This window comes from Coregonus lavaretus (genome assembly GCF_964263955.1).
Source record: "Coregonus lavaretus genome assembly, contig: HAP1_SCAFFOLD_4807, whole genome shotgun sequence".
NCBI classification, from domain to species: domain Eukaryota; kingdom Metazoa; phylum Chordata; class Actinopteri; order Salmoniformes; family Salmonidae; genus Coregonus; species Coregonus lavaretus.
In genome coordinates this window covers 13096-40000 of record NW_028160113.1, presented here as the reverse complement: position 1 = coordinate 40000, position 26905 = coordinate 13096, and the positions used below count along the sequence as shown (strand labels likewise).

Genomic DNA, 26905 nt, shown 5'->3' with positions numbered 1-26905 from the left:
TAACAAGTTCAAACAGGTGCCATTAATACAGGTAATGAGTGGAGGACAGAGGAGCCTCTTAAAGAAGAAGTTACAGGTCTGTGAGAGCCAGAAATCTTGCTTGTTTGTAGGTGACCAAATACTTATTTTCCACCATAATTTGCAAATAAATTCATGAAAAATCCTACAATGTGATTTTCTGGATTTTTTTCTTCTCAATTTGTCTGTCATAGTTGACGTGTACCTATGATGAATATTACAGGCCTCTCTCATCTTTTTAAGTGGGAGAACTTGCACAATTGGTGGCTGACTAAATACTTTTTTTCCCCACTGTATATGTGCTTGTATTTGAGAGATATTTTTCAAATAAATCTATAAAACCACTCCACTCCTCTCCGTATGCTTACCAGAATATCTCCTCTTTCTCCTTATCTGCAGTAGACTAGGCATGCTGAACAACAAGATATGGATCCATTTAAACCAACACAATGAAACTGATAATAATGAATGAACACAATGAGCAAAGAGAGGATAATAAAAACAACAATAATAATAATAATAATAATAATAATAATAATAATAACAGAAGATCCAAATGAACAGTTTGCAAACTGCTGGTTAAAACACTGTTGGGAGTGGAAGCAGGGATGTTGAGAGTGGAGGCAGGGATGTTGAGAGTGGAAGCAGGGATGTTGAGAGTGGAAGCAGGGATGTTGAGAGTGGAAGCAAGGATGTTGAGAGTGGAAGCAGGGATGTTGAGAGTGGAAGCAGGGATGTTGAGAGTGGAGGCAGGGATGTTGAGAGTGGAACCAGGGATGTTGAGAGTGGAAGCAGGGATGTTGAGAGTGGAAGCAGGGATGTTGAGAGTGGAAGCAGGGATGTTGAGAGTGGAAGCAGGGATGTTGAGAGTGGAGGCAGGGATGTTGAGAGTGGAAGCAGGGATGTTGAGAGTGGAAGCAGGGATGTTGAGAGTGGAAGCAGGGATGTTGAGAGTGGAGGCAGGGATGTTGAGAGTGGAAGCAGGGATGTTGAGAGTGGAGGCAGGGATGTTGAGAGTGGAAGCAGGGATGTTGAGAGTGGAGGCAGGGATGTTGAGAGTGGAGGCAGGGATGTTGAGAGTGGAGGCAGGGGATGTTGGGAGTGGAGGCAGGGATGTTGAGAGTGGAGGCAAGGATGTTGAGAGTGGAGGCAGGGATGTTGAGAGTGGAGGCAGGGATGTTGAGAGTAGAAGCAGGGATGTTGAGAGTGGAAGCAGGGATGTTGAGAGTGGAGGCAGGGATGTTGAGAGTGGAGGCAGGGATGTTGAGAGTGGAGGCAGGGATGTTGAGAGTGGAAGCAGGGATGTTGAGAGTGGAAGCAGGGATGTTGGGAGTGGAGGCAGGGATGTTGGGAGTGGAGGCAGGGATGTTGAGAGTGGAAGCAGGGATATTGGGAGTGGAGGCAGGGATGTTGAGAGTGGAGGCAGGGATGTTGAGAGTGGAGGCAGGGATGTTGAGAATGGAGGCAGGGATGTTGAGAGTGGAGGCAGGGATGTTGAGAGTGGAAGCAGGGATGTTGAGAGTGGAAGCAGGGATGTTGAGAGTGGAGGCAGGGATGTTGAGAGTGGAGGCAGGGATGTTGAGAGTGGAGGCAGGGATGTTGAGAGTGGAGGCAGGGATGTTGAGAGTGGAAGCAGGGATGTTGAGAGTGGAGGCAGGGATGTTGAGAGTGGAGGCAGGGATGTTGAGAGTGGAGGCAGGGATGTTGGGAGTGGAGGCAGGGATGTTGAGAGTGGAAGCAGGGATGTTGAGAGTGGAGGCAGGGATGTTGAGAGTGGAAGCAGGGATGTTGAGAGTGGAGGCAGGGATGTTGAGAGTGGAGGCAGGGATGTTGAGAGTGGAGGCAGGGATGTTGAGAGTGGAGGCAGGGATGTTGAGAGTGGAGGCAGGGATGTTGAGAGTGGAGGCAGGGATGTTGAGAGTGGAAGCAGGGATGTTGAGAGTGGAAGCAGGGATGTTGAGAGTGGAGGCAGGGATGTTGAGAGTGGAGGCAGGGATGTTGGGAGTGGAGGCATGGATGTTGAGAGTGGAAGCAGGGATGTTGAGAGTGGAGGCAGGGATGTTGAGAGTGGAAGCAGGGATGTTGAGAGTGGAGGCAGGGATGTTGAGAGTGGAAGCAGGGATGTTGAGAGTGGAAGCAGGGATGTTGAGAGTGGAGGCAGGGATGTTGAGAGTGGAGGCAGGGATGTTGAGAGTGGAGGCAGGGATGTTGAGAGTGGAGGCAGGGATGTTGAGAGTGGAGGCAGGGATGTTGAGAGTGGAGGCAGGGATGTTGAGAGTGGAAGCAGGGATGTTGAGAGTGGAGGCAGGGATGTTGAGAGTGGAGGCAGGGATGTTGAGAGTGGAGGCAGGGATGTTGAGAGTGGAGGCAGGGATGTTGAGAGTGGAGGCAGGGATGTTGAGAGTGGAGGCAGGGATGTTGAGAGTGGAGGCAGGGATGTTGAGAGTGGAAGCAATAAAAAGGGGAACAAAATTGAAAATCAATGTGTAAAATCAGGGATCAAATTATACATTGACAATTTGGGGGTTCTGGACATGTATTAGGGGGGACCCTGATTTGTTATGGGTTACCCAGCCCCCCTAGCTGTCTCCTAGTTACTGGCTTCAGTAGGGCTAGGGGTCAGGGGTTAATGTTAGTCAGTGACTTGCCATCTCTGAAGTTCTGGTCCAGATAGTCCATGATCTGAACTGGGTCTGTGATGACGTTGTCATGGTGTACGAGGACTGGTACCTCTCCTGCCGGGTTCAGTCTCATGAACCAGGGCTCGTTGTGTTCACTAAGAGGCAGACTGACATCATACTCCTCACAGATCAGTCCCTTCTCTGCTATGGCCAGACGCACCTAGACAGGACAGATACAGCATAGTCAGTTTACATGCGCTGCTCTATCCCTTCTCTGCTATGGCCAGACGCACCTAGACAGGACAGGTACAGGATTAGATAACATGTACAGTACAGACCCTTCTCTACTATGCCCAGACCTCCCTACAAGACAGATAATTCTATACTATGACCAGACACCCCTACAATTTACATTTACATTTTAGTCATTTAGCAGACGCTCTTATCCAGAGTGACTTACAGTTAGTGAGTGCATACATTTTTCATACTGGACAGTACAGACCCTTCTCTACTATGACCAAACCCCCCTACAATACAGACCCTTCCAGTGCAGCACAACAATACAGCTACACCTACAATACATATATACCTACAGTATAGCTACACCTGCAGCACAGCTACACCTACAATACACCTACAATACAGCTACACCTACAATACAGCTACACCTACAGTACAACTACACCTACAATACAGCTACACCTACAATACAGCTACACCTACACTACACCTACAATACAGCTACACCTACAATAAACCTACAATACAGCTACACCTACAATACAGCTACACCTACAATACAGCTACAATACAGCTACACCTACAATACAGCTACACCTACAATACAGCTACACCTACAATACAGCTACACCTACACTACACCTACAATACAGCTACACCTACAATACATCTATACCTACAGTATAGCTACATCTACAGCACAGCTACACCTACAATACACCTACAATACAGCTACACCTACAATACAGCTACACCTACAGTACAGCTACACCTACAATACAGCTACACCTACAATACATCTATACCTACAGTATAGCTACACCTACAGCACAGCTACACCTACAATACACCTACAATACAGCTACACCTACAGTACAGCTACACCTACAATACAGCTACACCTACAATACAGCTACACCTACAATACACCTACAATACAGCTACACCTACAGTACAGCTACACCTACAATACAGCTACACCTACAATACAGCTACACCTACAATACACCTACAATACAGCTACACCTACAATACAGCTACATCTACAATACAGCTACACCTACAATACAGCTACACCTACACTACAGCTACAATACAGCTACACCTACATTACAGCTACAATAAAGCTACACCTACAATACAGCTACAATACAGCTACACCTACAATACAGCTACAATACAGCTACACCTACAATACAGCTACACCTAAAATAAAGCTACACCTACAATACAGCTACACCTACAATACAGCTACACCTACAGTACAACTACACCTACAATACAGCTACACCTACACTACACCTACAATACAGCTACACCTACAATACACCTACAATACAGCTACACCTACAATACAGCTACACCTACAATACAGGTACAATACAGCTACACCTACAATACAGCTACACCTACAATACAGCTACACCTACAATACAGCTACACCTACAGTACAGCTACACCTACAATACAGCTACACCTACAATACATATATACCTACAGTATAGCTACACCTACAGCACAGCTACACCTACAATACACCTACAATACAGCTACACCTACAGTACAGCTACACCTACAATACAGCTACACCTACAATACAGCTACACCTACAATACACCTACAATACAGCTACACCTACAGTACAGCTACACCTACAATACAGCTACACCTACAATACAGCTACACCTACAATACACCTACAATACAGCTACACCTACAATACAGCTACACCTACAATACAGCTACACCTACACTACAGCTACAATACAGCTACACCTACAATACAGCTACAATAAAGCTACACCTACAATACAGCTACAATACAGCTACACCTACAATACAGCTACAATACAGCTACACCTACAATAGAGCTACACCTAAAATAAAGCTACACCTACAATACAGCTACACCTACAATACAGCTACACCTACAATACAGCTACACCTACAATACAGCTACACCTACAGTACAGCTACACCTACAATACAGCTACACCTACAATACAGCTACAATACAGCTACACCTACAATACAGCTACAATACAGCTACACCTACAATACAGCTACACCTAAAATAAAGCTACACCTACAATACAGCTACACCTACAATACAGCTACACCTACAATACAGCTACACCTACGATACAGCTACACCTACAATACAGCTACACCTACAGTACAGCTACACCTACAATACAGCTACACCTACAATACATCTATACCTACAGTATAGCTACACCTACAGCACAGCTACACCTACAATACACCTACAATACAGCTACACCTACAGTACAGCTACACCTACAATACAGCTACACCTACAATACAGCTACACCTACAATACACCTACAATACAGCTACACCTACAATACAGCTACACCTACAATACAGCTACACCTACAATATACCTACAATACAGCTACACCTACACTACACCTACAATACAGCTACACCTACAATACAGCTACAATACAGCTACACCTACAATACAGCTACACCTACAATACAGCTACACCTACAATACAGTTACACCTACAATACAGCTACAATACAGCTACACCTACAGTACAGCTACAATACAGCTACACCTACAATACAGCTACACCTACAATACAGCTACACCTACACTACACCTACAATACAGCTACATCTACACTACACCTACAATACAGCTACACCTACAATACAGCTACAATACAGCTACACCTACAATACAGATACACCTACAATACAGCTACACCTACACTACACCTACAATACAGCTACACCTACACTACACCTACAATACAGCTACACCTACAATACAGCTACACCTACAATACAGCTACAGCTACAATACAGCTACACCTACAATACACCTACAATACAGCTACACCTACAATACAGCTACACCTACAATATACCTACAATACAGCTACACCTACACTACACCTACAATACAGCTACACCTACAATACAGCTACACCTACAATACATTTACACCTACAATACAGCTACAATACAGCTACACCTACAATACAGCTACACCTACAATACAGCTACACCTACAATATACCTACAATACAGCTACACCTACACTACACCTACAATACAGCTACACCTACAATACAGATACAATACAGCTACAACTACAATACAGTTACACCTACAATACAGCTACACCTACAATACAGCTACACCTACAATATACCTACAATACAGCTACACCTACACTACACCTACAATACAGCTACACCTACAATACAGCTACAATACAGCTACACCTACAATACAGCTACACCTACAATACAGCTACACCTACAATACAGCTACACCTACAATATACCTACAATACAGCTACACCTACACTACACCTACAATACAGCTACACCTACAATACAGCTACAATACAGCTACACCTACAATACAGCTACACCTACAATACAGCTACACCTACAATACAGCTACACCTACAATACACCTACAATACAGCTACACCTACAATACAGTTACACTTACACTACACCTACAATACAGCTACACCTACACTACACCTACAATACAGCTACACCTACAATACAGCTACAATACAGCTACACCTACAATACAGCTACACCTACAATACAGCTACACCTACACCACACCTACAATACAGCTACACCTACAATACAGCTACACCTACACTACACCTACAATACAGCTACACCTACACTACACCTACAATACAGCTACACCTACAATACACCTACAATACAGCTACACCTACAATACAGCTACAATACAGCTACACCTACACTACACCTACAATACAGCTACACCTACAATACAGCTACAATACAGCTACACCTACACTACACCTACAATACAGCTACACCTACAATACACCTACAATACAGCTACACCTACACTACACCTACAATACAGCTACACCTACAATACAGCTACAATACAGCTACACCTACACTACACCTGCAATACAGCTACACCTACACTTCACCTACAATACAGCTACACAATACACATACAATACAGCTACACCTACAATAAAGCTACACCTACAATACAGCTACACCTACAATACAGCTACAATACAGCTACACCTACAATACAGCTACACCTACAATATACCTACAATACAGCTACACCTACACTACACCTACAATACAGCTACACCTACAATACAGCTACAATACAGCTACACCTACAATACAGCTACACCTACAATACAGCTACACCTGCAATACAGCTACACCTACAATACAGCCACAATACAGCTACACCTACAATACAGCTACACCTACAATACAGCTACACCTACAATACACCTACAATACAGCTACACCTACAATACAGCTACACCTACAATATACCTACAATACAGCTACACCTACACTACACCTACAATACAGCTACACCTACAATAGAGATACAATACAGCTACACCTACAATACAGCTACACCTACAATACAGCTACACCTACAGTACAGCTACACCTACAATACAGCTACACCTACAATACAGTTACACCTACACTACACCTACAATACAGCTACACCTACACTACACCTACAATACAGCTACACCTACAATACAGCTACAATACAGCTACACCTACAATACAGCTACACCTACACTACACCTACAATACAGCTACACCTACACTACACCTACAATACAGCTACACCTACAATACAGCTACACCTACAATACAGCTACACCTACAATACAGCTACACCTACAATACAGCTACACCTACAATACACCTACAATACAGCTACACCTACAATACAGCTACACCTACACTACACCTACAATACAGCTACACCTACAATACACCTACAATACAGCTACAATACAGCATCTGGTACTTAAAGATGTCCTCCAGATAATTGTTTTCCTGTTGAAAAGTGATATCCCAAGTATAAATACAGTAAAGTGCACACTAAAGGTTAAAAAAATATGTTTTTGAGCAAAATATGGTTTTATAGACAAAACAGCAAACTTAAAGGAGAAGGACATTCATGCCTACCCTGGAGTAGGACTTTAAAGCATTCACTATGATGGGACTGTGGACTTGTATTCAACGCATATGGATATGGAACTGGGATTTAGCTGTAATCAAGGCCATGTGCATGTTGGCTAATATATCCAGCTTCCTGTTCAAGCAGAAATAGCAAACCATTTGTTGTAGCCAGCCTGGTTTCAGTCCGTTTTTGGACACATCTTACGAGCTGCAAAAGCCGATATGATGCTATAACTTCATTTATATTGTCAGATAAGTGTTATTTTGATTAGCATGTCGCTATACCTTGCCTAGTCACGCAATCCACCGGATACCCTTTAGGAGCTGTCCGTTAACGATTGGTGCTGAATCACTCACCTTCTGCGAACTGAAGGACTGCGTCCAATGATACAGTGTCATTTTGGATGGTTTGGAATTCGTGCTTTCTGTGACAGCTCCGCTCTCTTGTTGTACCTCCTGAACATCACCCTTGTTAATGAGGATTTCTTTCTCATCCAGAGACTCGGCGCTGTTTTCCGCCGCCATTTTAGCTATCTGTCTGTCGCTGTGTTGTGCTGTGTTTGGGACGGTTGTCACTAGTTACCACAGCCACAAAGTCAAAATGGTCTATATCATAAAAATGTATGAAAACAGAAATGAGCTTTTTGGACTTAATTTAAGGCTATGATTAGGCATAAGTATAGCAGTGTGGTTAAGGTTAGGGTTAAGGTTAGGGGGATAGGTTCAAAATCAGATGTGTTAAGATGAGAAATTGTAGAAATAGGCGGGGTTTAGACATTTGTGGCTGTTGTAACTAGTGACGACCGTTTGAGACGTCATCAGCATCACACCCCTCTGAGGTTCATCCGGACTGATGAATGAGAGATGAACGGGAATGCTGTAAGTCCCACTCTGAAAGATCACAACTTCGATTAGGCCTACGTCTATGTGTTCTGTAAGCCTAAGTGGCAGATCTATATTTAGAAAGCCTACATAGTAGGCTATTTATTTAGTTTCTGTAAAAGGTGTAATATAATAGCAAGAAATCTCCTACTAGTTTTAGAAAATGGTCTTTGTAATTTGATAAATCCTCGCTTGTGAGAGGTTGTGTCCGACAGCTCGACGTAGAACTCCTCTCTGTAATAAGTGTGTTGACCATTACTTCCAGTCATCAGCAGAGGTCGCTGTTATCCCATTCCTTTTTCAAATCTCCGTCGAGCTTTTCGATATTATAATAATATGCCATTTAGCAGACGCTTTTATCCAAAGCGACTTACAGTCACGTGCGCATACATTTTTACGTATGGGTGGTCCCGGGGATCGAACCCACTACCCTTGGCGTTACAAGCACCATGCTCTACCAATTGAGCTACAGAGGACCACTCAAATCTCCGTCGAGCTCTTTGATTTGTGATATTGTCAGTACAGTATTGACAAATTCACAGTTTCCATTCGATTGAAGCTAAAATGTTTTCATCATGTCTAAACTGATTGAATAATCAAGTTGTGTAGAATTAAGAATTAGAGTTTGACCTTATTATAGCCTATTTAAAAAATAAAAAAAGGTTAGATGTTGTATTCATAGATAGGGGTACAACTATAGGTTGATAGATTTAAGAAAATTACTTAAATACACTTGTCACAAAAAGTAGCCTGAGCAGTAGGCCTTCAACAACAGAATGTACATATTCTTTTTCATTCCAACACTTTGAGAGCTTTGCCTAAAATCAACAATCTTACAGTGACCGTGTCATTGATTTAGGAATTAGAATACTCATTTAGTAGGATCTCTATGGATCGCATAGGACATTTATATTTTACCCCCTGTTCACTCACACCTCCAAAAAGAGCCATTCTGTTGAGGGAACACACACCTGTGCTAGGCAGTAGGCGCGAGTATTTCAAACGTCACCGCACCGACCGGTGGCATCGGCAGCACCCGGTTGCGACACCGGTAGCGGCGGTGGCTATCTCACCGCTGGTCTGCTACTTGAACTATGTGTTACCGGCGAACAGCGGCACATAATACAGAGCGCGCACACCCTCATTATTAGCTATGGGGGTGGCGGTGTGGGAGGTTCTACTGGCGTGACGTGGAAATTGGCCGCGTCTTTCTTGTTTGGAGACTCGATGTTTCTCTCTCTCCCTCTGATCAGTGGAGGGGGGAGACGAGCTATCACACAGCGGCGGATACCGCGTGCGACTCCGGTAAATGACTCTTCCCCATTCATCCCCTACCCTAACCACACACACACACACTAACCACCTCACGCATGCTTTTCTCTTTACATATCAATCGCTTGGAACCACACACTGCCCATAATCACCACCATCACTGTCTCTGTTTCTTTTTAGTTCTTGTGCAAACAGAGTCATCTCTCTGTTTTCTCCACCTCTCCGCTCCGTGCTGGATCCCTTCTGGGGGGGGGGGGGGATAATAACGACACCATTAAGTCAGTCTACGGCTGTAGAGTTCTGCTCCATTTCGTGGCTGTTCTGAATGACGGGCGGACGGTTCGACTTCGACGATGGAGGAACATACTGCGGAGGATGGGAGGACGGCAAAGCCCACGGACATGGCATCTGTACCGGGCCCAAAGGCCAGGGCGAGTACGCCGGCTCCTGGTCGCACGGCTTTGAGATAGTGGGGGTGTACACCTGGCCCAGCGGGAATATGTACCATGGCTACTGGTCTCTGGGGAAGCGGCATGGACTGGGAGTCGAAACCAAAGGGAAGTGGATTTACCGTGGTGAGTGGAGTCACGGCTTCAAGGGTCGCTATGGACTCCGACAGAGCCACAATACACCTGCGAGGTACGACGGGACGTGGAGTAACGGGCTACAGGACGGATATGGGATCGAGACCTACGGCGACGGTGGTAAGATACCAGTTATAGGCTACCATTATAAAGGATTGACATGTTTTGGGGGGAATTGCGTGTGTATCTCTTTAAACCGCGAACCAGAGGGATCTGTCTTGGCTATCTGTTGTGGTTTGGCGGGTGAAGAGGTTCATGCACATAGTGGGCAGATAATGGACATGTGATTATAGGGTTATTGCAGGGGGATATTATTATATCTCCTCACATTTAGACTGATTGGGGATTTTGACTTTAGCTCTATTACGTGCAAGTGAACATGCTCGCCTTGCACGAGCCATAAAATATTTTATTTAGTCCTATAATAAATAATAATAATTTTGATTGAATAACATCCTATTCGATGTATTTAAATATAAGCATCATTTCTAGGCTATCTGTGCTAGGTGTAGAGGTAACTGACAAAATAAAGGAAACATCATTATTGTGGATGTCTTAATATGGCATTGGGCCGCCACCAGAACAGCTTCAATGTGCCTCGGCATAGATTCTACAAGTGTCTGGAACTCTATTGGAGGGATGCGACGCCATTATTCAACCTGGTCTCAGAGCATTTCATATTATTCTGTACGCAAATCCGAGACTCTCCATTTAGTATGATATGTTACGTTTCGTATGGTATGTTTTAATTTGTGGATGTCCATCACCCATTCGTATGATATGTTACGAGTTACGCTTCGTATTATACACTACCGGTCAAACGTTTTAGAACACCTACTCATTCAAGGGTTTTTCTTTATTTTTACTATTTTTTACATTGTAGAATAATAGTGAAGACATCAAAACTATGAAATAACACATACGTGATCATGTAGTAACCAAAAAAGTGTTAAACAAATCAAAATATATTTTATATTTGAGATTCTTCAAATAGCCACCCTTTAAACTTGAGGACAGCTTTGCACAGTCTTGGCATTCTCTCAACCAGCTTCACCTGGAATGCTTTTCCAACAGTCTTGAAGGAGTTCCCACATATGCTGAGCACTTGTTGGCTGCTTTTCCTTCACTCTGCGGTCCGACTCATCCCAAACCATCTCAATTTGGTTGAGGTTGGGGGATTGTGGAGGCCAGGTCATCTGATGCAGCACTCCATCACTCTCCTTCTTGGTAAAATAGCCCTTACACTGCCTGGAGGTGTGTTGGGTCATTGTCCTGTTGAAAAACAAATGATTGTCCCACTAAACCCAAACCAGATGGGATGGCGTATCACTGCAGAATGCTGTGGTAGCCATGCTGGTTAAGTGTGCCTTGAATTCTAAATAAATCACAGCAAAGCACCCCCACACCATAACACCTACTCCTGCAAGCTTTACGGTGGGAAATACACATGCGGAGATCATCCGTTCACCCACACTGCGTCTCACAAAGACACGGCGGTTGGAACCAAAAAGATCAAATTTGGACTCCAGACAAAAGGACACATTTCTACTGGTCTAATGTCCATTGCATGTGTTTCTTGGACCAAACAAGTCTCTTCTTCTTATTGGTGTCCTTTAGTAGTGGTTTCTTTGCAGCAATTCGACCATGAAAGCCTGATTCACACAGTCTCCTCTGAACAGTTGATGTTGAGATGTCTGTTACTTGAACTCTGTGAAGCATTTATTTGGGCTACAATTTCTGAGGCTGGTAACTCTAATGAACTTATTCTCTGCAGCAGAGGTAACTCTGGGTCTTCCATTCCTGTGGTGGTCCTCATGAGAGCCAGTTTCATCATAACACTTGATGGTCTTTGCGACTGCACTAGAAGAAACATTCAAAGTTCTTGAAATGTTCCGTATTGACTGACCTTCATGTCTTAAAGTAACGATGGACTGTCATTTCTCTTTGCTTATTTGAGCTGTTCTTGCCATAATATGGACTTGGTCTTTTACCAAATAGGGCTATCTTCTGTATACCACCCCTACCTTGTCACAAAACAACTGATTGGCTCAAACGCATTAAGAAGGAAAGAAATTCCACAAATTAACTTTTAATAAGGCACACCTGTTAATTGAAATGCATTCCAGGTGACTACCTCATGAAGCTGGTTGAGAGAATGCCAATAGTGTGCAATGCTGTCATCAAGGCAAAGGGTGGCTATTTGAAGAATTTGAAATATAAAATATATTTTGATTTGTTTAACACTTTTTTGGTTACTACATGATTCCATATGTGTTATTTCATAGTTTTGATGTCTTCACTATTATTCTACAATGTAGAAAATAGTAAAAATAAAGAAAAACCCTTGAATGAGTAGGTGTTCTAAAACTTTTGATCGGTAGTGTATGTTACGAATTTGCAAAACGTACAATATGTTACGAATTTGCAAAACGTATATGTTATGAATTCTAGCTAGGTGGCTAACGTTAGCTAACTGGCTAATGTTAGCTAGGTTCGGGGTTAGGGTTAAGTTTAGGAGTTAGGTTAATGGGTTAGGGTTAGGGGAAGGGATAGCTAACATGCTAAGTAGTTGCAAAGTAGCTAAAAAGTAGTAAGTAGTTGAAAAAGTTGCTAAATAGCTTAAATGCTAAAGTTGTCAGTAACCTTCTATCTTATGTAACCATACCAAAGGTAACATATCACACCAATAAGAGTGTCACAGATTTACTTTTACTATGTTACGTCTAGTCTATGAGACCAGGCTGTTCTACGATAAATTCCATCATTTGGTGTTTTGTTGATGTTGGTGGAAAACGTGGTCTCAGGCGCTGCTCCACAATCTCCCATGAGTGTTCAATTGGGTTGAGATCATCTGGTGACTGACACACACACTTTAAACCCCCTATTCTCTTTTGAGACCCATCTTTCAAAGTCACTGAGATATTTTCTTCTAGCCATAGTAATGAAAATAATTGGAACTGGGCATTTTTATACGTGACCCTAAGCATTATGGGATGTTAACTGCTTAATGAACTCAGGAACCTCACCTGTGTGGAAGCACCTCGTTTACTCAAGTGTTTCCTTTATTTTGGCAGTTCCCTGTAACATTTACATTTTAGTCATTTAGAAGAGCTTTTACCCAGAGAGACTTCAGCATTTATCTAAAGATAGCTATGTAAGACAACCTCTATTTATACAGAAGTATGTATCTGGGGCGGCAGGTAGCTTAGTGGTTAAGAGTGCTGTGCCAGTAACGAAAGGTCGCTGGTTCTAATCCCCGAGCCGACTAGGTGAAAAATCTGTCGATGTGCCCTTGAGCATGGCACTTAACCCTAATTGCTCCTGTAAGTCGCTCTGGATAAGAGCGTCTGCTAAATGACTAAAAAAATATATGTGGACACCCCTTTAAATGAGTGGATTCGGTTATTTCAGACACACCCGTTGCTGACAGGTGTATAAAATCGAGCTCAAAGCCATGCAATCTCCATAGACAAATATTGGCAGTAGAATGGCCTGTACTGAAGAGCTCAGTGACTTTCAACGTGGCACCGTCGTAGGATGCCACCTTTCCAACAAGTCAGTTGTCAAATTTCTGCCCTGCTAGAGCTGCCCCGGTCAACTGTAAGTGCTGTTATTGTGAAGAGGAAACGTCTAGGAGCAACAGCGGCTCAGCCGTAGCGCGTCTGTCCTCAGTTGCAACACTCACTACCGAGTTCCAAACTGCCTCTGGAAGCAACGTCAGCACAATACCTGTTAGTCTGGAGCTTCATCAAATGGGTTTCCATGGCTGAGCAGCCGCACACAAGCCTAAGATCACCATGCGCAATGCCAAGCATCGGCTGGAGTGGTGTAAAACTAGCCGCCATTGGACTCTGGAGCAGTGGAAACACGTTCTCTGGAGTGATGAATCACGCTTCACCATCTGGCAGTCCTGACGAACTAATCTGGGTTTGGCAGATGCCAGGGGAACGCTACCTGCCCGAATGCATAGTGCCAACTGTAATGTTTGTTGGATGAGGAATAATGGTCTGTGGCTGTTTTTCATGGTTCGGGCTAGGCCCCTTAGTTCCAGTGAAGGGATATCTTAACGCTACAGCATACAATGACATTCCTCCCCCACCCCACCATAAAAAAAAAAAGAAGAAAAAAAGTGGTTGTCCCACTGAATATCATAAGTTGAATGCATCAATTTGTATGTCGCTCTGGATAAGAGCATCTGCTAAATGATGTAAATGTAAATGTCTTCTTGTTGTGACGTTGATAGCCATTGCCTTGACTGCTGTAGAAGGGCTCATACCCCAGGATCCAGCACCCGATTTATGTTTGTATAAAGGTGGAGTCGAGCAAATCTCAGGCGTGGCTGTGAGACGTGGCTGTGAGACGTGGCTGTGAGACGTGGCTGTGAGACGTGGCTGTGAGACGTGGCTGTGAGACGTGGCTGTGAGACGTGGCAGTGAGACGTGGCTGTGAGACGTGGCTGTGAGACGTGGCTGTGAGACGTGGCTGTGAGACGTGGCTGTGAGACGTGGCTGTGAGACGTGGCTGTGAGACGTGGCAGTGAGACGTGGCTGTGAGACGTGGCTGTGAGACGTGGCTGTGAGACGTGGCTGTGAGACGTGGCTGTATCTAGGGAGGGTTCTGTTGTTGTTGCTGAGCCTCCTAACTTGTGTTAGCTAGCTAGCAATTGCTGTGATGTCACCAAAATGACTTGAAATAGCGATTGAGGTGTAATCTAACTCAACACTTAAAACCTCTACTGAAATCGGGACAGTTGTTGCTCAATATGCGATAATGTGACTAGAATGACGTTGTAAACAGCAGCCAACTTTCATGGGACATAGATTAACAATAATTTAAGCTTTCTGCCCATATAAGACATGTCTAACTGCAGTGTTCAATTTACAGTAGCTATTACAGCGAAAAAATACCATGCTATTGTTTGAGGAGGGTGCACAACAACAAAACACTTTTATCAAGGCAACTGGTTTGATACATTCACCTCTGAAGGTAAATAATGTACTTACATTCAGTAATCTTGCTCTAATTTGTCATCCTGAGGGTCTCAGAGATCAAATGTAGCATAGTTTTATTGGATGAAATCCATTTTTATATCCTAACACGATCCCATGTTGTATACAACGTTTCGCATTAATTCAGACTCTTTCAACTTGCAACAAAACAATATTTTTGTGACTGCACTTGAAGAAACTTTCAAATTCTTGAAATGTTCCGTATTGACTGACCTTCATGTCTTAAAGTAATGATGGACTGTCGTTTCTCTTGGCTTATTTGAGCTTTTCTTGCCATAATATGGACTTGGTCTTTTACCAAATAAGGCTATCTTCTGTATACCCTCCCTACCTTGTCACAACACAACTGATTGGCTCAAGAAGGAAAGAAATTCCACAAATTAACTTTTATGAAGGCACAGCTGTTAATTGAAAATGCATTCCAGGTGACTACCTCATGAAGCTGGTTGAGAGAATGCCAAGAGTGTGCAAAGCTGTCATCAAGGCAAAGGGTGGCTACTTTGAAGAATCTCAAATTTAAAAAATATTTTGATTTGTTTAACACTTTTTTTGGTTACTACATGATTCCATATGTGTTATTTCATAGTTTTGATGTCTTCACTATTATTCTACAATGTAAAAAATTGTCAAAATAAGGAAAAACCCTTGAATGAGTAGATGTGTCCAAACTTTTTACTGGTACCGTATGTTAAATATATATATTTTTACAATATATTTTCCTTTATTATTTTCCCCTAACCCCACCACCCCTCCCCTAATTGGAGTAAACTAATGGACAACAACACTTAGGCTTCTATTTCCAGCTTACCTATACTAAATACATGTCACGGACACATTTTACAATAGTTATATTTTTTAATGTTTTTATCCCATCCTTCAGCTACCCTCAACCCCTCCCATCTATCTCCTGAAGACCATCCAGTTTTGATTTCTATTTGCTATATATATATATATATATATATATATATATATATATATATATATATATATATATATATATATATATATATATATATATATATATATTAAGGGATATCTATCGCTATAGCATACAATGACATTATAGCATGACAATGCCCCCGGTGCACAAAGCGAGGTTCATACAGAAATGGTTTGTCGACATCAGTGTTGGAAGAACTTGACTGTTCTGCACAGAGCCCTGACCTCAACCCCATAGAACGCCTTTGGGATGAATTGGAACGCCGACTGTGAGCCAGCGCCTAATCGCCCAACATCAGTGACCGACCTCACTAATGCTCTTGTGGCTGAATGGAAGCACGTCCCCGCAGCAATGTTCCAACATCTAGTGGAAAGCCTTCCCAGAAGAGTGGAGGATGTTATAACAGCAAGTGGGGGGGACCAACTCCATATTGATGCTGGTGACTTTCAACATACTTTATTATTATAATTTTTTCAGCGGATATGGGTGAGGGTTGAGGTATGTACGTACAGTGCATTCGGAAACTATTCACAACCCTTGACTTTTTCCACATTTTGTTACGTTACAACCTTATTCTACAATTGATTAAATAGTTTTGTCCCCGCATCAATCTACACACAATACCCCATAATGACGAAGCAAAAACAGGTTTTTAGAAATTTGAAATATCACATTTTACATAAGTTTTCAGACCCTTTACTCAGTACTTTGTTGAAGCACCTTTGGCAGCGATTACAGCCTCAAGTCTTCTTGGGTATGACGCTACAAGCTTGGCACACCTGTATTTGGGGAGTTTCTCCCATTCTTCTCTGCAGATCCTCTCAAGCTCTGTCAGGTTGGATGGGGAGAGTTGCTGCACAGCTATTTTCAGGTATCTCCAGAGATGTTCGATCAGGTTCAAGTCCGGGCTCTGGCTGGGCCACTCAAGGACATTCAGAGACTTGTCCCGAAGCCACTCCTGCGTTGTCTTGGCTGTGTGCTTAGGGTCATGTGCCTTTTACTGAGGAGTGGCTTCCGTCTGGCCACTACCATAAAGACCTGATTGGTGGAGTGCTGCAGAGATGGTTGTCCTTCTGGAAGGTTCTCCCATCTCCACAGAGGAACTCTGCAGCTCTTTCAGAGTGACCATCAGGTTCTTGGTCACCTCCCTGATAAAGGCCCTTCTCCCCTGATTGCTCAGTTTGGCCGGGTTGCCAGCTCTAGGAAAAGTGTTGGTGGTTCCAAACTTCTTCCATTTAAGAATGATGGAGGCCACTATTCTTGGGGACCTTCAATGCTGCAGACATTTTTTGGTACCCTTCCCCAGATCTGTGCCTTTACATAATCCTGTCTCGGAGGTCTACGGACAATTCCTTCGACCTCTTGGTTTTTGCTCTGACATGCACTGTCAACTGTGGGACCTTATATGGAAAGGTGTGTGCCTTTCCAAATCATGTCCAATCAATTGAATTTACCACAGGTGGACTCCAAACAAGTTATAGAAATATCTCAAGGATGATCAATGGAAACAGGATGCACCTGATCTCAATTTCGAGTCTCATAGCAAAGGGTCTGAATACTTATGTAAAATAAGGTATTTGTTGTGTGTTTTTTTATTTTTATACATTTGCAAAAATTTATACAAACCTGTTTTCACTTTGTCGTTATGGAGTATTGTGTGTAGATTGATGACGAAAAACATTCATTAATCAATTTTAGAATAAGGCTGTAACGTAACAACAAAATGTGGAAGAAGTCAAGGGGTCTGAATACTTTCTGAATGCACTGTATGTAGGGTTGGGGTGAGGGTTGGCGTGACAGTTGGGGTTGGGTTAAGAGGTATGTATGTATGGTGAGCGTTGGGGTGAGGGTTGGGTGAGTGTTGGGTTAAAAGGTATGTATGTATGTATGTATGTATGTAGTGTTGGGGTTGGGTTACGAGGTATTTATATAGGGTGAGTGTTGGGGTGAGGGTGAGTGTTGGGGTGAGGGTGAGCGTTGGCGTGAGCGTTGGGGTGAGCGTTAAGAAGTATGTAGTAGGGCTAAACGATTTGGACAAAAATTCTAATAAATATCTACTAGCGATTTTATTTTTGGCCAGATATTGCTGTTGTCAAACACCTGTGTGAAAACTTGGTAAATCCAATCGACACGGTTAAAACAAGTGTCAGGGCAGAGAGCATTACTTCTAAAATGAGATCATATGAATTAATACACACTGTGCTAACTGAATACAAAAACGAATTAAACTAATATTTTCCAACATTGTTATACGCATGAAATTAGATTATTACACTGACATATTAACAAACATTCATTTGTAACATGATCATCAAAATATAGTATGCTATAAAGCGCAGCACTTATTAATTAATTAATAACATTATGAGTTCCTACTTCCTATTTGACCATGATGAGTTATTGTAGTCTTGGGGTCCTCTGTAGCTCAGCTGGTAGAGCTCGGCGCTTGTAACGCCAGGGTAGTGGGTTCGATCCCCGGGACCACCCATACGTTAAAAATGTATGCGCGCATGACTGTAAGTCGCTTTGGATAAAAGCGTCTGCTAAATGGCATATTATTATTAATAGCCTAAGTTAATTCTGTATTCAGGTAGCGATAGGCTGCAGATGGAACAGGAAGCTGGTGAGAGTATAATTCTGTAGAAGTAGGCTCAATCAATATTATTATTGAAATTAGAAGTCAAAGTGCCTTAAAAAATGTAACACGTAGCCAACTGATGGTCTTTACTACGTTTGGTCCAGTCATCAGCGTGATGGTCTTTACTACGTTTGGTTCAGTCATCAGCGTGATGGTCTTTACCACGTTTGGTCCAGTCATCAGCGTGATGGTCTTTACTACGTTTGGTTCAGTCATCAGCGTGATGGTCTTTACTACGTTTGGTTCAGTCATCAGCGTGATGGTCTTTACCACGTTTGGTCCAGTCATTAATGTGATGGTCTTTACCACGTTTGGTCCAGTCATCAGCGTGATGGTCTTTACTACGTTTGGTCCAGTCATTAACGTGATGGTCTTTTACCACGTTTGGTCCAGTCATTAACGTGATGGTCTTTACCACGTTTGGTACAGTCATTAACGTGATGGTCTTTACCACGTTTGGTCCAGTCATTTAATGTGATGGTCTTTACCACGTTTGGTCCAGTCATTAACGTGATGGTCTTTACCACGTTTGGTCCAGTCATTAACGTGATGGTCTTTACCACGTTTGGTCCAGTCATTAACGTGATGGTCTTTACCACGTTTTAGCCAGTCACCGGCCTTTCAGTTGAAACTTCTCATCAATAAAGTGTGCTGTCAAACTGATGTAAGGCTGGGTTGTTCTACAAGAACAAAGGCCTGTTGTAGTTACGTAATAATGAGCTCTCTTTCAACTTCTCCCTTACTTGTGTTCTACAGTGTTGGGATGGAGACTTGGGCAAAATACTGTATGTTCTAGATAGAACCTTATATCTCCTGTCCAGCTTATTTATCATCTTTCTTGAAGCTGTCTTTGCTGACAGTGGAAATAGCACTGTAAAGACGTGATTCCTATGTACATTACATTACATGTACGTAATTTAGCAGATGCTCTTATCCAGAGCGACTTCCAAATTGGTGCATTCACCTTATGATAGCCAATTTATTTTATTTTTTTGAGTATATTCTTAATTTTCATTGGTTTTATATATATAATTGTTTTTTTGTATATTATTTTTTTTCAAATTGTTTTGTTTTGTTTCATTTGTATTATTATTATTTTTTTTATTATTTTTTTTCTTTAACTTTTTAAATAGATAGGTGATAGCCTTGGTGATGTATGTCTGTATGCGAGATGTTTTTCTGTATGGTGTTACACTTGAAACACATCGGCAATCAATGCCTGCTTAACGTAGGTGGCTGGCTATGGCTGAGTGGTTTCTTCACCACTCTGTAAAGTAGAGGGTGGTTCTTCTTCAGATTATTGAATAAATCTGTCATGTTGCCTTTTGTTGTTGCTACAACTCTGAGGCCCTTTTTTTCACAACACTTGCATTTGGTTGATCGGTTTGCCTGTAGCTGAAATACTGCCATACCACCGAAGATGTGCTGAAATACTGCCATACCACCGAAGATGTGCTGAAATACTGCCATACCACCGAAGATGTGCTTAAATACTGCCATACCACCGAAGATGTGCTGAAATACTGCCATACCACCGAAGATGTGCTGAAATACTGCCATACCACTGAAGATGTGCTGAAATACTGCTATACCACTGAAGATGTGCTGAAATACTGCCATACCACCGAAGATGTGCTGAAATACTGCCATACCACCGAAGATGTGCTGAAATACTGCCATACCACCGAAGATGTGCTGAAATACTGCCATACCAGTATTTCACACTGTAACCTCTCATAGTAAAGAACACTGTAACCTCTCATGGTAAAGTCACACTGTAACCTCTCATAGTAGAGTCACACTGTAACCTCTCATAGTAAAGTCACACTGTAACCTCTCATAGTAAAGTCACACTGTAACCTCTCATAGTAAAGTCACACTGTAACCTCTCATGGTAAAGTCACACTGTAACCTCTCATAGTAAAGAACACTGTAACCTCTCATAGTAAAGTCACACTGTAACCTCTCATAGTAAAGTCACACTGTAACCTCTCATGGTAAAGTCACACTGTAACCTCTCATAGTAAAGTCACACTGTAACCTCTCATAGTAAAGTCACACTGTAACCTCTCATAATAAAGTCACACTTTAACCTCTCATAGTAAAGTCACACTGTAACCTCTCATAGTAAAGTCACACTGAAACCTCTCATAGTAAAGTCACACTGTAACCTCTCATAGTAAAGTCACACTGTAACCTCTCATAGTAAAGTCACACTGTAACCTATCATGGTAAAGTCACACTGTAACCTCTCATAGTAGAGTCACACTGTAACCTCTCATAGTAGAGTCACACTGTAACCTCTCATGCTAAAGTCACACTGTAACCTCTCATGCTAAAGTCACACTGTAACCTCTCATAGTAGAGTCACACTGTAACCTCTCATGCTAAAGTCACACTGTAACCTGTCATGCTAAAGTCACATTGTAACCTCTCATAGTAAAGTCACACTGTAACCTCTCATAGTAAAGTCACACTGTAACCTTGAATAGTAAAGTCACACTGAAACCTCTCATAGTAAAGTGACACTGTAACCGCTCATAGTAAAGTCACACTGAAACCTCTTATAGTAAAGTCACACTGAAACCTCTCATAGTAAAGTCACACTGTAACCTTGAATAGTAAAGTCACACTGAAACCTCTCATAGTAAAGTGACACTGTAACCGCTCATAGTAAAGTCACACTGAAACCTCTTATAGTAAAGTCACACTGAAACCTCTCATAGTAAAGTCACACTGTAACCTTGAATAGTAAAGTCACACTGTAACCTCTCATAGTAAAGTCACACTGAAACCTCTCATAGTAGTCACACTGAAACCTATTATAGTGAAGTCACACTGTAACCTTGAATAGTAAAGTCACACTGAAACCTGTCATAGTAAAGTCACACTGTAACCTCTCATAGTAAAGTCACACTGTAACCTCTCATAGTAAAGTCACACTGAAACCTCTTATAGTAAAGTCACACTGTAACCTTGAATAGTAAAGTCACACTGAAACCTCTCATAGTAAAGTCACACTGTAACCTCTCATAGTAAAATCACACTGTAACCTTGAATAGTAAAGTCACACTGAAACCTGTCATAGTAAAGTCACACTGTAACCTCTCATAGTAAAGTCACACTGTAACCTTGAATAGTAAATTCACACTGTAACCTTGAATAGTAAAGTCACACTGAAACCTGTCATAGTAAAGTCACACTGAAACCTCTCATAGTAAAGTCACACTGTAACCTTGAATAGTAAAGTCACACTGTAACCTCTCATAGTAAAGTCACACTGAAACCTCTCATAGTAGTCACACTGAAACCTCTTATAGTAAAGTCACACTGAAACCTCTTATAGTGAAGTAACACTGAAACCTGTCATAGTAAAGTCAAACTGTAACCTTGAATAGTAAAGTCACACTGTAACCTGTCATAGTAAAGTCACACTGAAACCTCTCATAGTAAAGTGACACTGTAACCGCTCATAGTAAAGTCACACTGAAACCTCTTATAGTAAAGTCACACTGAAACCTCTCATAGTAAAGTCACACTGTAACCTTGAATAGTAAAGTCACACTGTAACCTCTCATAGTAAAGTCACACTGAAACCTCTCATAGTAGTCACACTGAAACCTATTATAGTGAAGTCACACTGTAACCTTGAATAGTAAAGTCACACTGAAACCTGTCATAGTAAAGTCACACTGTAACCTCTCATAGTAAAGTCACACTGTAACCTCTCATAGTAAAGTCACACTGAAACCTCTTATAGTAAAGTCACACTGTAACCTTGAATAGTAAAGTCACACTGAAACCTCTCATAGTAAAGTCACACTGTAACCTCTCATAGTAAAATCACACTGTAACCTTGAATAGTAAAGTCACACTGAAACCTGTCATAGTAAAGTCACACTGTAACCTCTCATAGTAAAGTCACACTGTAACCTTGAATAGTAAATTCACACTGTAACCTTGAATAGTAAAGTCACACTGAAACCTGTCATAGTAAAGTCACACTGAAACCTCTCATAGTAAAGTCACACTGTAACCTTGAATAGTAAAGTCACACTGTAACCTCTCATAGTAAAGTCACACTGAAACCTCTCATAGTAGTCACACTGAAACCTCTTATAGTAAAGTCACACTGAAACCTCTTATAGTGAAGTCACACTGAAACCTGTCATAGTAAAGTCAAACTGTAACCTTGAATAGTAAAGTCACACTGTAACCTGTCATAGTAAAGTCACACTGAAACCTCTCATAGTAAAGTGACACTGTAACCGCTCATAGTAAAGTCACACTGAAACCTCTTATAGTAAAGTCACACTGAAACCTCTCATAGTAAAGTCACACTGTAACCTTGAATAGTAAAGTCACACTGTAACCTCTCATAGTAAAGTCACACTGAAACCTCTCATAGTAGTCACACTGAAACCTATTATAGTGAAGTCACACTGTAACCTTGAATAGTAAAGTCACACTGAAACCTGTCATAGTAAAGTCACACTGTAACCTCTCATAGTAAAGTCACACTGAAACCTCTTATAGTAAAGTCACACTGTAACCTTGAATAGTAAAGTCACACTGTAACCTTGAATAGTAAAGTCACACTGAAACCTGTCATAGTAAAGTCACACTGTAACCTCTCATAGTAAAGTCACACTGAAACCTCTTATAGTAGTCACACTGAAACCTCTTATAGTAAAGTCACACTGTAACCTCTTATAGTGAAGTCACACTGAAACCTCTCATAGTAAAGTCACACTGTAACCTTGAATAGTAAAGTAACACTGTAACCTGTCATAGTAAAGTCACACTGAAACCTCTCATAGTAAAGTCACACTGTAACCTCTCATAGTAAAGTCACACTGAAACCTCTTATAGTAAAGTCACACTGAAACCTCTCATAGTAAAGTCACACTGTAACCTTGAATAGCAAAGTCACACTGTAACCTCTTATAGTAAAGTCACACTGAAACCTCTCATAGTAGTCACACTGAAACCTCTTATAGTAAAGTCACACTGAAACCTCTTATAGTGAAGTCACACTGTAACCTCTCATAGTAAAGTCACACTGAAAACTGTCATAGTAAAGTCACACTGTAACCTCTCATAGTAAAGTCACACTGTAACCTTGAATAGTAAAGTCACACTGTAACCTTGAATAGTAAAGTCACACTGAAACCTGTCATAGTAAAGTCACAATGTAACCTCTCATAGTAAAGTCACACTGAAACCTCTTAAAGTAAAGTCACACTGTAACCTTGAATAGTAAAGTCACACTGAAACCTCTTATAGTAAAGTCACACTGTAACCTTCAATAGTAAAGTCACACTGTAACCTCTCATAGTAAAGTCACACTGTAACCTCTCATAGTAAAGTCACACTGAAACCTCTCATAGCAAAGTCACACTGAAACCTCTCATAGTAAAGTCACAGGGTGCGCTCAACATTTCAGCCAACCTTAAAGTCCAGACTGACTGATCTACTCTGTGACTTTACCTTGAGAGGTTACAGTGTGACTTTACTATGAGAGGTTACAGTGTGACTTTACTATGAGAGGTTACAGTGTGACTTTACTATGAGAGGTTACAGTGTGACTTCACTATGAGAGGTTACAGTGTGACTTTACTATGAGAGGTTTCAATGTGACTTTTACCATGAGCGGTTACAGTGTGACTTTACCATGAGAGGTTTCAGTGTGACTTTACTATGAGAGGTTACAGTGTGACTTTACTATGAGAGGTTACAGTGTGACTTTACTATGAGAGGTTACAGTGTGACTTTACTATGAGAGGTTACAGTGTGACTTTACCATGAGAGGTTTCAGTGTGACTTTACTATGAGAGGTTACAGTGTGACTTTACTATGAGAGGTTACAGTGTGACTTTACTATGAGGTTACAGTGTTCTTTACTATGAGAGGTTACAGTAATCCCATTGCATCGTAAATAACTAGCCTACTCAATATTATTTGTAGATCAGTCAGTCAGTCACAATTTCCGTATGATACGTCACGGTTTTGATGCACTCTAACCTGGCCATTGAGACAAGTATATTGTCCAAGATACTTCTTTATTGTATAGATGGGTCCCTTTTAGATCAGACCTGACTCGCCATAGTAGCTTCGAACGTTCATAACACATTATCTTGGAACATTGAAGGGAAGTGTTTCATTCGATCAGTCAGGAGGAGTGTTCCGTGCTGGTCAGGGAGACTGCACTGGATGGCTTTATCCCAAATGGCACCCTAATCCCTATATAGTGCGCTACTCCTGACTAGGACCCACTATGTAGGGAATAGAGTGCCGTTTGGAACGCAGACTACCGTATGTACAGTATCTGGAGATTGCCATTGTTCTGTCTGAATAATTGTGATCTACACTGAGTGTACAAAACATTAAGAACACCTTCCTAATATTGAGTTGGACCTGTGGCTTTTAATTATTACTTTTAAGATCAATCAACCAATCAATCAATCAATCAATCAACCAACCAATCGAGTAATCAGCCAGCCAACCAACTAGCCAACCGATGATCTATTCACCCCCATCGTTATTGTTCTGTGTCTCCTCCAGGTACATACCAGGGCCAGTGGATGGGTGGGATGCGTCATGGTTACGGCGTGCGCCAGAGTGTTCCCTACGGCATGGCCACGGTAATACAGTCCCCACTCCGTACCTCCCTGGCGTCCCTGCGCTCCGAGCAGAGTAACGGCGCCGTGCTCCAGGACCTCTCGGGTGACACTCCCACCGGCGGCCGCGGCGGGTTCGTCCTCAACTTCCACTCGGATAGCGAAGTGGTCACCGGGAAGAAGAAGAAGAAGGGGCTGTTCCGTCGCGGGTCGCTGTTCGGGAGCCTCCGCCGGCTCCACAAGTCCGAATCGAAGTCGTCCATCTCCAGCAAGAGGAGCTCGGCACTCAGCGACGCAGCTATGAGCCGCATCAGCTCCTCCGACGCAGACGCCAACTCCACCGTCTCCCTGGGCGACGGAGAGCTGCCGGAAGAGGACCTGCTATTGGAGGATCACGTGGACGCCACCACCACCGAGACGTACATGGGGGAGTGGAAGAACGACAAGCGCAACGGGTTCGGCGTCAGCGAACGTTCCAACGGGATGAAGTACGAGGGGGAGTGGCTGAACAACAAGCGCCACGGTTACGGGTGCACCACCTTCCCCGAGGGCAACAAGGAAGAAGGGAAGTACAAGAATAACGTGCTGGTGCGTGGAATAAGGAAGCAGTTGATCCCGCTAAAGAACCCCAAAACCAAAGAGAAAGTGGACCGGGCCGTGGAGGGGGCGCAGAGGGCAGGGGCTATCGCCAGGACGAAAGTGGAAATAGCAGCTTCGAGGTAGGATTGTGTGTGTGTGAGAGAGAAAGATAGAATGTGTGTTCCACCTGTAAATACATAAACTATGCAGCATTCAGATCCGCAAGATCAAAGCCCTTCCTACGTTCCCAGTGTGCCTGGTATGACTGGTATAACTAGAGTTGTGATTGGTCCAGCCCTCTAGAAAAGCATCACCAACCACTGGGCCCTAATGTTTAGTCAGTTTATAATTCCTGGAACTGCATGATCAGCCTTCAGTGGCTGTGTGCGTCTGCACCTGTGTGTGTGTGTGTGTGTGTGTGTGTGTGTGCTTGAGTGTGTGTGTGTTTGAGTGTGTATGTGTGTATATGTTTGTGTGTGTGTGTTTGAGTGTATATGTG

The 26905-nt window shown here is 42.4% G+C and overlaps 2 protein-coding genes across 2 annotated transcripts in view; one reads left to right on the top strand and one right to left on the bottom strand.

The window, feature by feature from the left end:
- gdap1 (ganglioside induced differentiation associated protein 1) overlaps positions 1 to 8407 on the bottom strand; it is a gene marked incomplete at both ends in the record, with an annotated part of 13748 nt that extends 5341 nt beyond the window's left edge. The window contains 2 exons of the mRNA XM_084196541.1: positions 2667 to 2859; positions 8240 to 8407. Coding sequence (XP_084052667.1) covers positions 2667 to 2859; positions 8240 to 8407 — 361 coding nt within the window. The remainder of the gene's footprint in view (positions 1 to 2666; positions 2860 to 8239) is intronic.
- Positions 8408 to 10361: 1954 nt separating this feature from the next.
- LOC311122136 (junctophilin-1-like) lies at positions 10362 to 26550 on the top strand (the record flags this gene model as incomplete). The annotated part of the gene is made up of 2 exons (XM_084196540.1): positions 10362 to 10740; positions 25772 to 26550. The coding sequence occupies 2 exons, from the start codon at positions 10362 to 10364 to the stop codon at positions 26548 to 26550; spliced, it is 1158 nt and encodes a 385-aa protein (XP_084052666.1).
- Between the last annotated feature and the right edge of the window lie 355 nt (positions 26551 to 26905).